Source organism: Nanorana parkeri, unplaced genomic scaffold (assembly GCF_000935625.1).
Source record: "Nanorana parkeri isolate BGI_ZX_2015 unplaced genomic scaffold, ASM93562v1 scaffold1234, whole genome shotgun sequence".
Taxonomy (NCBI): domain Eukaryota; kingdom Metazoa; phylum Chordata; class Amphibia; order Anura; family Dicroglossidae; genus Nanorana; species Nanorana parkeri.
The window spans coordinates 351,494-364,708 of NW_017307502.1; the positions used below are offsets into that span (position 1 = coordinate 351,494).

At 43.9% G+C, this 13,215-nt stretch overlaps 1 protein-coding gene across 1 annotated transcript in view; it reads right to left on the minus strand.

Moving 5' to 3' along the window:
- RASSF2 (Ras association domain family member 2) overlaps positions 1 to 13,056 on the minus strand; it is a 41,589-nt gene extending 28,533 nt beyond the window's left edge. The window contains exons 1-2 of the mRNA XM_018568723.1: positions 13,035 to 13,056; positions 1,909 to 2,001 (exon numbers count right to left, since the gene is read on the minus strand). Coding sequence (XP_018424225.1) covers positions 1,909 to 1,967 — 59 coding nt within the window. The 5' untranslated portion in view covers positions 1,968 to 2,001; positions 13,035 to 13,056. The remainder of the gene's footprint in view (positions 1 to 1,908; positions 2,002 to 13,034) is intronic.
- Between the last annotated feature and the right edge of the window lie 159 nt (positions 13,057 to 13,215).

Sequence of the window (13,215 nt, forward strand, 5' to 3'; positions counted from 1 at the left end):
ACATACATATATATATACACATATATACACACACACACCACACACATACATTCTCATTGGAGCATCTCTTTGCTTTATGCCTTTACAACATAGCACAAGGGGGTTTAATGTGTGACATTTACATCCATGCTTAATGTATCTTCCTCTAAAAGCATCTAGAGATGAATTAATTTTCAGTTTTGCCCTCTGGAGACCAGACTAGAAGCCTGGTGTGACAGACATACATGATATGTAGTCAGTGCTGTGCTGGCTGCATTATGCAGGTCAGTAGGCTGAGTGAGATGCAGAAACACTTTACATAGAATCTCCGGGTTCCATGTGCTGCTGCCGATGTCTAGAACCATTTTGTAAGTTGTACATAAAGTAAGATTTAGGGTAACACTGGCCGTACATATCATTTGATTTTATGATGTAATGACCATTTCAATGACAGAATTGCATGTTTGAGAAATAGATTGCAGTAAATGGGCAGGTCAATCGATAACTGATGGCACTAAGTGAGGAGATTAACAATAACAGGAATGCATTTAATGGGCAGATCAATGGAAAAAAAACATTTTTTTAACAAAAGGAATTAGCATAAAATTGAATAGAATGTGATCAATTAAGTATTTGCTGATGGGATCATTCTCTGACAAAATGATAATTTCACATCATGGGAACTATGAGCAATTGATTGCTTATCCTTATGTCATGTGATCATTTTCGTCTCTTTTGGCCTAAAAAAAGACCTTGGTTTGCACAGAGATCATTGCGTTCTTTACAACAAGACTTCTGTGCACACTAGTCAGGAATGGATATCAGCAGAAGAAAATAGACATGTTTGACTACAGCTCCTTCAATCAGCTGATCAGGGTTGCCAGCTGATAAGGTGCCGACTGTTGGCATCCACTGTGCGAATTTTGGCCCATTCACCAAGAACCGGCTGAAATTCGCAGTGTTTTGCCAGTATTAGCTTCATTTACCTGCTTCAAGCAGCTTTTGCGTTCCTAATTAACGTGTATGGGGAAAGTAACCATCCTGACATGAGCAAAAGCCCATCAACACAGTCCCTAAAAATTAGGTTTTTTAAAAATGTAGTTTTTTCAAGCCGGGTTGTGCAGGCAGGGCTACCCACTGATCAAATATTGGCTGAATCAGCAAGAAAAAACGGCCAAAATTCAATCCATGAATGAGGGTCGATATCTCATCTGTCTCTCTCTTGATGTATATTTAGGTCTATGGTCATTCTTCGGTTCTGCAGTTACAAAAACCAAAGCAGATCTTTGTCTTATGACTTGGCCAGTGATCTCAGTTTAACACACAAGCATTAAAATAATCAATTACTGCAACATAGAATTTCCCCGTGGTCATTACTCATCACTGCCCATTATAATGACCACAAGGACATGTTGCTTCCTCATATCTGTATTACCCAAGTATTTATTAACAGGGTTATTCACAAAAGGGTGAAGAATTTGGAGAAGGCAGGAGAAGTGAACGATCTAGGCCAAAATAGCTGCTTGTAAAACCAGCAAGTCAGCGATATATCTGATTTCATATTATGTATTTTAAATGGTGAATTTATATCTCATCTAATTTACACTCTGCCTGAAAAAAAGAAAAAAAAGTTTTGTCTCAGAGCCGAACAAGTTTGTGAAGTTCCTTTGATACATAATTCCTGTATTGTGTAGGTCATTTACTCTTCATTATTCACAGTAGACTGGATTAAGTGTAAAGGAAGTATAGGAAGCCCTTACAATAGGATTAGAAATTCGAAGAGGGCATTTGGAGGCCGGTAAAGCTAGTAATTCCCCAGAGTCCTCAGCACACAGGATGCCAGGGTCAGGAAAGGACATGAGGAACAGCGTATATCAGATTTATAGAGGTCAGAGATGTAGCCGGAAGATGTCAATAGGAAAAACTCACTTGGAAATATACTTGTCCTTCCCACATGGGACTAGTGATGTCTCTGGTGACTGCTCCATGTGTTCATCCCTTGATCTATGGGAGGGACAGCCTGAAAGAAGAAGAACATCATCAGCTTGTAACTCATTTTCTAATAAAACTACAGAAAGCAAGTCAGTGGCCCAGAACACCATTAGCACTGCTTAAAGAATATTTCCACTTTTTGCAGTCAAATTTGAGAAAATCCCTCTAATCCCTGCTGTGTGCTATGTGCTCCCAATGAGGGCTACATACCTAAAAAAAAATTAAAAAAAGATTTCTTACCTAGATGTCTCTGTGTTGCAGGACTTTACTGCAAGCTACTCCTTCAGTATCCAAGTGACAGGAAACTCTGTGTGTGCCCATAGAAAGACAGACTGAGCTTCCCCTCATTATCATAAAATGCTTCTAGATCTTTAACCCTTTGTTAGGAGACCGTGTTCAAGTCTAGTTTACAATGGATAACGAGATGTGCCAGCAGAGTACAGACAGGGTTCATTATGTTAACATAACTGTTGAGGACAACTGTTCTTTTAGAATACAGCATGTATTGTAAAAAAAATTATAATAATAAGTTATGCAATGCAAATGGGAACATGTAATAAATATAAAATAGGCTTTATCCCAGCTGCAAATGTGGCATTGCACTTGAGACCCCATTCACACTGAGCGATTTGTAGAGCAATTTCTGCTAAAAAATTGCTTAAAAATCGCTCAGTGTAGCTTGTCCAATGCATTTCAATGGAGCTGTTCACACTTCACAGCTCAATGTTGCCTGTAGCTTGTAGCTCAAGCTTGTCGCTCGAACATGACCTATTTTTCCAGCGGATTTTGTGCGATTTGGCCCCAAAAGGCTTTGATAGACTGCCAAAAGAAGCGCTACAAAATGTGCACTGTAGCTCAACGTCGCTCAGCTCAAATCTTTGATGTAGCTCAGTGTGAATGGGGTCTTAAAGAAACTCTGTTGCTGAAAAGTGCAGAGAAAAGCTGTCCCAGCAAAGAAGGTAAATACCTTTCATTCTGCTGTCCCTTCAGAAGCTGGCACATCCAGGAAGGAAAGTGGTTCCTCCCAATGGCACTCATAGGACCCAATAGTGACCGCAGGAGGATCCAGTGAGTATAGTATAGGAAAAAGCAATATGTCTGCCCTTCTATTATCTTCTGAGAACATAGGAGATAGACACTCCTGGAAAGATTGGTTTCTGAAGACACTTCGGTGGATGATTTCTCTTTATCAGAGAAGTATTTGATGGTATAGGCACCAGGAGAAGGATTTGCTTTTACAAGCAGAGCTTTAACGCCATAACTGATACCTGAAATCATACCCGGAATGAGCTGCAAGGCTATATTCAAATGCTAACAGACTTGCTGCAATGTATACATAAATGGTGCTCCAGGTTCCCTTTGATGGTGCTCACATAACCAAAAGCCTTGGTATTTGTCATGTGCACAATGAGAAAGGGAAGAGCAAGGAAAACAAACACACTGGCTGATGCTCCCTCCAGCAGGGATCACATAAACCAATTCCTAAAGTTCTAGTCTTTACCAGCACAGTAGGGAGCCTGTAACAGTACTTTCTCCAGGAAAAATCAATATGTCCGCCCTTCTATTATCTTCTGAGAAAAAACACACAGTGGATGCTTAGCCTAGGGCACTAGATCTTTACAGTGCCAGCCTGCCTCCCCAATTCTCTGCAATACCCCCCAAAGACCCTATGTAAATACAAACGTTGGGACAAGCACAACCCACTGTACTTGAATCTGGTCAATAGTTGCACAGTTGACCAGTACCCAGAAGTCTGGGTTTTCCAGGTGGTCTTAGCAGTGCATAGGAGAGGCACCGACCAAGTAAGACATCCCACTGCTATAAAGCTCATGGGCTAATTTGCTCTCTCTCTTTTGGTATAGATTCACCTAAATCCTGAAGCTAAGCCATACATCCTCAATAAGTTCACAGTCATTACCTAGGGGGTTACAGTAATCAGAGTTCCCCTCTTTAATCAGAGTCCCTCCTTACATTAGACGCTGATATAAGAGGGGACACTGGGGATCCTGATGTAAGGAGGGAGGCAATGTCCCCAGTACCCCCTATATGTATGCACACCTCTCTACTATACTGAGGCAGTGACTGCCGTTTTGACTATTCAACCCCTGCTGATACAGGTTAGTTAAACTGCTAGGCAGTCTGCTGTGTCCGTGCGAACTTTCACTGACCCTTGGAGCGGCGTCCCCCCTTCAAGTGGCGCCCAGGGAATGTGCCATATGTGCCATGCCGTGGATGCGCCACTGCTTGGAAGGTATGCTGCGAGAGTTTATATTTGCTTGTGCCCTTACAAGGCCTCTGTCAAGGTGCAGCTCTCTCACATCTGGAACTGCCATTTATTTGGCGTCATTTGGTTATGGTCACACCAAGATCTTTGGGCTGAAGTGAAGATTCTGGTAGGGATATCCTATTACTAGAGCCCCCCAAAAAATTTAGGAAGACATCATGTGATTGGGAATAAATGTTGTTTTTCGGTGAAGTTTTCTTTTCAACAGAAGATTGGCAAAGCAGCTGAAGTTTCCCAAGCACAGGAGAGCCGTGCGATGAAACAGCTGCCTGATATGTGCAGCAATACAGAAGTTACTGTTACTTTGTATTCTTTGTATTCTTTATGAAATTGTATTTGCCTTCCTGTTTGCAGACAGGCGGCTATAGATCTGGTCTGTCTTCGAGGCGTGTGACAAGAGAGTCACTTCCTTCCTAAAGTCACAGAGCTTCCTCTCCTGCAAGCTGATGGGGGTGCAATTGACAAAGGATGGTCACAGGAAGAGATGAGTAACTGGTATTTGCATGTATACAATGTGCTTATATAGTACAGATAGAACATCACAGAGCCTCAAAGTCCTCACCTGTAACTTAATAGACAACATTCCATGAAAATACTATGACCCCTGAATGCACGGCAATGCTTTTACCCACTATATGTATTTATTAATAGAATATCTTTTAGAGTAGTCACTGGAGAACAACACATAAGGCATTATAACTTAAGCCGCGTATACACCTGCTGGCTGAATGAAGAACATATAAACAGATTCTTCAATCAACGCTTCCAAGCGTGGATGGAGGACACCACTTCTGTTTTCATTGTATTCTGGCAGCTGATCAGACATTTTTTACATAAAATAAATTCTTAATGGTCCACATAACTAGTAGCGTGGCAGGGGTGTGTCCATTGCCTATATATAACTGGGGGAATGGCAGGGGTGTGTCCCTTGCCTATATAGAACCGGGAGCGTGACAGGGGTGTGTCTATTGCCTATACAGTATATAACAGAGCATGGCAGGAGGGTGTACATTGTCTATATACACTGAGTGGCCAGATTATTATGACCACCCCATCAGTACTTCGTTGGGCCATGAGATAACTCCACGAGATGACATTTGCCTATATATAACTGGGGTCAGGTCTGACCTGAATTTGTTCTCTCTGACCTGAATTTGTTCTCCTGACCTGAATTTGTTCTCTCTGGAGAAGAGACGATTAAGGGGGGACATGATCACCATGTACAAATACATAAATGGTCCATATAAAGAGCTTGGTGCCAAATTATTCACGTTAAGGTCACTCCAAAGGACAAGGGGGCACTCTTTGAGTCTGGAGGAAAAGAGGTTTAACCTTTGCATACGGAAAGGATTCTTCACAGTTAGAGCTGTGAAAATGTGGAATAGACTCCCCCAGGAGCTTGTTCTAGCTAGCTCGGCTAATTGTTTTAAAAAATATCTGGATGTATTTCTAAATGCACAGAATATTACAGGATATTAAGTTCTTAGAGGTATATTAAGCATCAGAGATTGTTGATCCAGGGAACATCTGATTGCCTTATGGGTTCAGGAAGGAATTTTTTCCCCTGTTGGAGCAAATTGAACCATGCTTTATAGGGGGTTGTTTTTGCGTTCCTCTGGATCAACATTGGGTAATTGTGGGCATAGTGTTCTGTTCAGGCTTTTCTTCTTTTTCTTCTTTGTATCTCTATAGGTTGGACTCAATGGACTTGTGTCTTTTTTCAACCTGACTAACTATGTAATGGGTGTGTGTCCATTGCCTACATATAACTGGGGTCATGGCAGGGGTGTGTCCTTTGCCTGTATATAACTGGGGTCATGGCAGGAGTGTGTCCATTGCCTATATATAACTGGGGTCAAGGCAGGGGTGTGTCCATTGACTGAATATATTGCGTTGGACGGTATCCCTCTTTTCATCTCTTTTATACTTTATGAAGCAGCAGATTATTGTCTATTTCTTTCATATGTTAAAAGACACAGCAATACAGAATAATCTGCTTTTGCAGCACGGACGGAAAGATAAAAGGTACAATAATAAAGAGTCAATCACAGGAAACACCACTGTATAAAAGAGCTCCTTCCCACAATGCAATAGTACCACAGCTGAAAAAGAGAAGTGGATAACCACAGTGAATTCAGTTACTCGTCGCCCTATTCTTGGGCTCGTCGTTTTCACTTCCCTATCTACTGCTGGTTTCAGGAGGACAGATTTCCTCTACGCATTGCGCTTCTGCACAGGGACCCTGTACAACTAGGAGGACCCAGAAAGACAAAAGGGGCCACACAAGAGACTCTAAATCTGGGTATATACTAAACATGTATACCCAGCGTTAGAGTCCCCCTAAGCGTATTTACCCAGGATTAGAATCGCCCTAACCGTGAGATTATATATATATATATATTCTTCGGGACGCAGAAGCGATCTGGCGACAGGTAAGTCGCCAGGATCGCTTCTGTTGTAAAGCCGACAGTCGGCTCTACAAGTTTAAACAGACTCCCGGCGGCAAAAGTCGCCGGGAGTCTGTTTAAACAGCCCCGATGCTGGCGACGTACACTGTACGTCGTCAGTCACGAAGGGGTTAAAATTTGTGTTCGATTAATCAAAAAAATTTTTTTAATCGATTAATTTCAATTAATTATAACACACATACAGATCCAACTACATTGGCCTATACACATACAGCACAGCAATGAAGTAATAAAATGAACTAGGATCACAGTAATCCAACACGTTATTAATCTCACGTGCCCCACTCAATATGGCCGCCGCTTGAGTGGGGCAACTCAGAATAATAACGTGCTGGATTAGTGTGATCCTAGTTCATTTTATTACTTCATTGCTGTGCTGTATGTGTATAGGCCAATGCTTACTTCAGAAATCATAATGATATTAATTATACATTTTCATATCCTCCTATTTTATTATACTATTAAATAATGTCACGCTGGGCTCCCTATAGAGTAAATCTATTTCCTCAATAATGTATCACTCAAGGTTCCACATTCCTTCAAAAAACATCTGCTACGTGTCGCCAGGGAAGCTGTGATTGGCTGGAAGTGACAATGACTGAGGTTGAAATACCATTTGGCACTTTCCTTGAGAAGATCACATATCTTTTATGGACTCATTCCATCATGCGGTGCATAAGAATAATTATGCGCAAAGTGCATTAACCCCTGGCAACCGACACATTCTGGTCTATTGGATTACATGAGACAAATTCTTACTTGTTGATAGAAGTTCCTATACTTTGTTCTTATCAAAGAGTTTGTCCCCCTCTCTCGTGCTCCCCTTCCCTGTCTGGAGACCCCTGCAGTGTGTGTATTTTGCTTTTTTTATAGTTACCTTTTCCTGGTGTCTTCAGGCCAGTCATGACATAAGCAATGTCCTCTTGCTCTTTAAAATTTCCCCAGCCATGGGTAGTCCTCACGATCATGAGTGGCACTGAGTGGCACACAAGTGCAGCCGGCCCAAGTGGCTCCGTCGGCTAACGAAGGGAAGGGGGAGGAATCCGGTGACGTCACGGACATCGACGTCACCGGACTCCTCCCCCTTCCCTTCGTTACATGTATATCCATCTTTATGTCCCCCTAAATGTGTATGCCCAGCTTCAGAAACCCCCTAACCTTGTATGTTAAAGTGCAATTTAAGCCAAAACTGTTTTAGTGTGAGTGGAGAGGGATTAGAACCTGTCAGGTTTTTATTGTTGTCTGTGTCCAGGGGCGTAACTAGAAATCGCAGGGCCCTGTGTATGGGGCCCTGTGATTTCTAGTTACACCCACCTGATAACCCAAATAGGCCACCTGAGAGTGACCCTGCAGAGCCCACAATAGACTCTCTATGGTGGGCTCTGCAGGGTCTCAGGTGGGCGGTCAAGCCCTCTTAACCGTCAGCCCCGATCCTCTGTCCGCCTCCTTCTCCTCCATCGCTGGACCCCTTCTCCTCCATCGCTGCCGACAACGGGCCCAGCCACCTCCTCCGAAGCTGCTGGTTGTCACTGATTCAGCAGCAGCTGTGAGGAGGAACGAGCCGCTGCACACATCACGGTCAGGTTGTCAGTAGCTGCGCATTCCTCCTCAGAGGGGGGTGTGTCCAAATATTGCTGTAAGGCTATTATCCGCCAGTGACCCGCACGGCATCACGGGGATGTCCTGGCCGGGCCCCCCTGTGCCCCAGGCCTCATAGCGGCTGCCTGGGTCACTATGGCGATTGTTGCGCCACTGTCTGTGTCCCCGTTGGAGAGATTCACCCTCTCTATTTGTCCCAGTGATTGTTATCACTGAAAGTGGCATACCAAATTTTGGGTTGTCATCAGAACAGGAATAGATGGGAAATCTTCCAATGAGGACGCTAGTTCTGGTGACCATTGCTGACCACTAGGAATTCCCCCATCTTTGGAGGGATTTCCTCTCACTTCCTGTTGTGCTTATCAGACAGAAAGTGAAGGGAAACTGACAAGGGTTTTAATCCTTCCTTACTCCATCCAAAACTAAAGAAAAGGTTTGGCTTCAGTTCTGATGGCATTATCGAATGTTCTCATGAGATTTTCCATATGAATATTCGTACAAAAATCTACCAGTGAATACCCAGCTTACGATGTCCCCACCATAATGCCGATCATCTGCGCTCCACACTAGACAAGGGGTGGGCAACTATGACCCTCCAGCTGTGCTTTAACTACACACCCCAACATGCCTCTGTCTGAGAGTCATGCCTGTAACTGTCACTCTTGCAATGTCTCATAGGACTTGTAGTTCCACATCAGCGGGAGGGCTGGAGTTGCCCACCCCTGGGCTAGAGGGTCTGTAGCTCAATCACAAAGCTTAATGCCGGCCATACACCAGTAGAATTTATTTGGAAATCCTTATTTTCAGGACGTGTGATCGACATTTGAATGTTTAGTGGGGTGAGGGGTCTAATCGATGTTCATTTTTAATTGTACGCACAAGGAAATTGGAAGAAGCAGGATGGAAATTATTTTCTCGTGTGTCACCTGAACTAACAAGGTTCTAACCGAGAAGGTGATTTCCGTTTGGGAAAAATTGGACATATTGTAATGGGACAAAAGAAACCTGCTCAATAAGTCTGAGATTCCATTCAAATAGCCGGTTTGGATGACATTTTAAGGGCTTTGGAACAAAATTAGTTGACTCAATGATGGCAAAATCAAATGTTCTGATGAACAACTTCCAACGCGCAAAACAAAAAATTGTCACAGTGCCTGGCCGCCATCTTTAAAGAGCGGTGTGTACCGTGTGCTGATAATATCACAGGAAGTGATGCCAGTTAGCAGAAAACTGCAACTGAAAGCACAGCATTGGTCAGGTGACACCACGATAACGTGCCAGAACGTAAAAGCGATTAGAGGAGACAACCGTTACATAGGTACCATCTGCAATCTCTGTCTGCCATCACATTCCTGGAATTAGATTCCATAGAATATTGCACTTGGAGATTGTACTGATGAAGTTACACAGTGCTATTTAGAGAGAAGAGGAAGAGAGAGTTTTTATTTCCCAAAGAGTTCGGCATTTGGCAAAATTTGGAAAACTACAGCATGTGGAGGAAAACCGATTTCATATTTGAAATCAGCGTTAAAAAAATACTTAGAACCAGTCGTCAAATTTCATGCAACAGAAAAGAAGAAAACGTGTTCCCCGATGTTATCTGGAAGTATCTGTTTGTGGATTGCAAGCACTAAACACTTCTAAAGGTGTCTTTGTTGCCATTTGTAGGATAAGGGTGACGTTCCTCTTTAAGAAGGACTCTCCATTCCATTTGTAAGGGACGTTCTTCTTATTTACACTTGTCATTTATAATAAAACCTTCTGCAGAAGGCATTTATTGGCAGATGAATATATTACAGTTTATTATAATAATCCCTGGCTACGTCTTTCCTCTCTGCTGGGGACGGACTTCATCCGCCATGCGTGACACTTTCATTGGACACCGGCTGAAGAGCGATCACCTGTTTAGTAGAAGATTGTTTCCTTCCTATCATACTAATTCATTGAAAACAGACAACGTGGAAGAAGTACTAAGACATAAATGCAACAAAAACAAAGTATGAAATGCTTCCCAACACATGACAACATGAGAGCATTGCAGCACTGAATTACTGGGTTCAGTTCCCAGTGGAGGCGCGATCTGCACACAATGTTCTCTCTGTGCTTCGATGAGTTTCCTTCATGTGCTTCAACTTCCTCCCAGAAACAACTTCCACAGCTTACAGCAGATGGTTAACCACATTGAGGCACGCTGTATGTACTAACGCTCTTTTGCCTGTAGCCATCCGTTATTGCTTTTACTTTTTAAATTGCTCCATTATTTAATTGCTATTATTTTATTACATTATTTTTATAGATTTAATTTATTTTATTTTTTTACTGTATTTCATTTAAATGATTTACTTTCATTGTTTTTTTAAACTTTGTTATTATTATTATTCTCTTGTGTAAAGTTGGAAGCAGACTGACCTCCCTGAGCATGATCTGCGTCCAAGTGCGGGCACCCGGACCTGCATGGATGGTCAGTGTGTAGCCGTGTCCTCCCATAGGGATGTACAGGCAGCTGCATGCAGTTACACAAGGCACCTGTCCCTACCGGGAGCAGGTCTCTGCAGGGGCACACACCATATGCATGTGCACGCCTGTGTGAATGAGTCCTAAAGAAGTCACAATGATAGTACCCCTCATAATCTGTCCAGCTGGGTCACATGACTATATAGTAGTCACTATGGATCCTCTACTAAAGGGGTAGCCAAACTCTGGCCCTACAGCTGTGGTGGAACTACATATCCCATGAGGCATTGCAACATTCTCACAGCCACAGACTCCCGGAGAGAGAGATGTATCCTGGGATTTGTAGGTTCACCACAGCTGGAGGTTCAGAGTTTGGCTACCGCTAAATTAGAGACTTTATATGGAAGTGCAGAGTCCTGGCTGGGCCCCCTCTGTGTACACATGAAGCATTAACACCATGAACACTTGCCTATACAAGCCCAGCATTGCGCCGCCACGTACCATGGTGTACAATGACATGCCACTGATGCATGCACGAAGCACACGGACATTGTGGAGTTTGTGCATTGACGCATTCATACAATAATACAGAAACACTTCCCTATACAAGCCCAGGTATACGCTCACTGAGGGGGATTCCTCCATATACCATAGTGTACACCAGGGGTAGGCAAACTTGGCACTCCAGCGGTTGTAGAACTACAGGTCCCACATGGCATTGCAAGACTGACAGCCGCAGGCATGACTCCCAGTGCCAGAGGCATGATGGGATTTGTAGTGTCACCACAGCTGGAGTGCCAAGGTTGCCTACCAATGGTGTGCACGGACATGATGCATGCGCAAGGCACACTGATGCAGAGAAGTTTGTGCACGGAACAATAGTACATGAACAGCTGCCTATACAAGCCCTGAGGTACACTTACCAAGAGGGATTCTACCATATACCATGGTGCACACTCACATGTCACTGATGCATGGGCAAGGCACGCCGATGCTGAGAACTTTGTGCATCACAATACTCGTACATAGCACACAAAGACCTGCCAATACCGACCCATGTGCACGCTCACTAAGAGGGATTCCGCCATATACCATGGTGCAGACTGATATGTCAGTGATGCATGCACAAGGCACACTGATGGGGAGAGGTTTGTGTGTACCTGACTATACAAGCCCAGGCATATGCTAGCTAACAGGAATGCCACCATATACCATGGTGTACACTGATGTGATGCATGCACAAGTCACACTGACAGGGAGAACTTTGTACATTGAAGCCTTCGCACAATAGTACAAGAACGGCTGTCTATACCAGGCCAGGGGTCCGCTCACTAAGAGGGATTCCGCCATATACCATGGTGTACACCGACATGTCACTGATGCTGATAAGTTTGTGTGTTGAAATATTTGTACATAGTACATGAAGACCTGTCTATACAAGCCCAGGCATATGCTCGCTAAGAGGGATTCCACATATACCATGGCGCACACTGACCTGACGCATGCACAAGGCACACTGATGGGGAGAACTTTGTGCGTTGATGCATTCGTACAATAGTACATGAAGACCTGCCTATACAAGCCCGGGGGTACGCTCACAGAGAGTGATCCCACCATATACCATGGCATGCACAAGGCACGCTGATGCAGAGGACTTGTGCATTAAAGCCTTCACATATACTACATGAATAAATGCCTATAAGCCCAGGGGTACGCTCACTATGAGGGATACCACCATATACCATGGTGTACACTGACGTGAAGCATACACAAGGCACACGGACGCAGAGGACTTTGTACAATAGTACAAGCCCAGAGGTACGCTCACTGAGAGTGATCCCGCCATATACCATGGCGTGCACAAGGCACACTGACGCAGAGAACTTTGCACATGGACGCCTTCGTACAATAGTACATGAACAGCTGAAGTAGCTCTCCTGCCTGTGTGACTCCTCATAAGGCATTTCATAGACAGATATCAGCAGGCGAGCCAACGAATGAAGTTTAACCCTCGCCGCAGACGCGCAGGCCAGCCCGCAGATTGCGAAAGACGTGGAAGCGCCCAACTTTTGCAAGTCGGCAGGGCCTGGACGCGGGGCGCTCTGCGTGTATATGGGTTTGCTGGATGACGAGGTGTCAGTGTTTGATGGAAACAAATGTAATAAAAGGAAACAACAACAACAACAATGGAAAATGTCAGGAAAACAAAAACACAAAACGTCCAATAAAAGGGTTCTGTGTGTGAAATAATGGCTCACCTCGTCCCTGTGTGTGTCTGGGGTCCCGACTCTCCTCTCCTCATCAATAAAGGGAAGTCTACATTCACACTGTGATAGATAGCTCAATATCCCTTCCCTCTGGCCAATGGCAGCTGGCGGTGGTGCCTTGGCCTGCCTGTGATTGGCTGGCTGGGCCCCAGTTAGGCGTACACCCATCCAG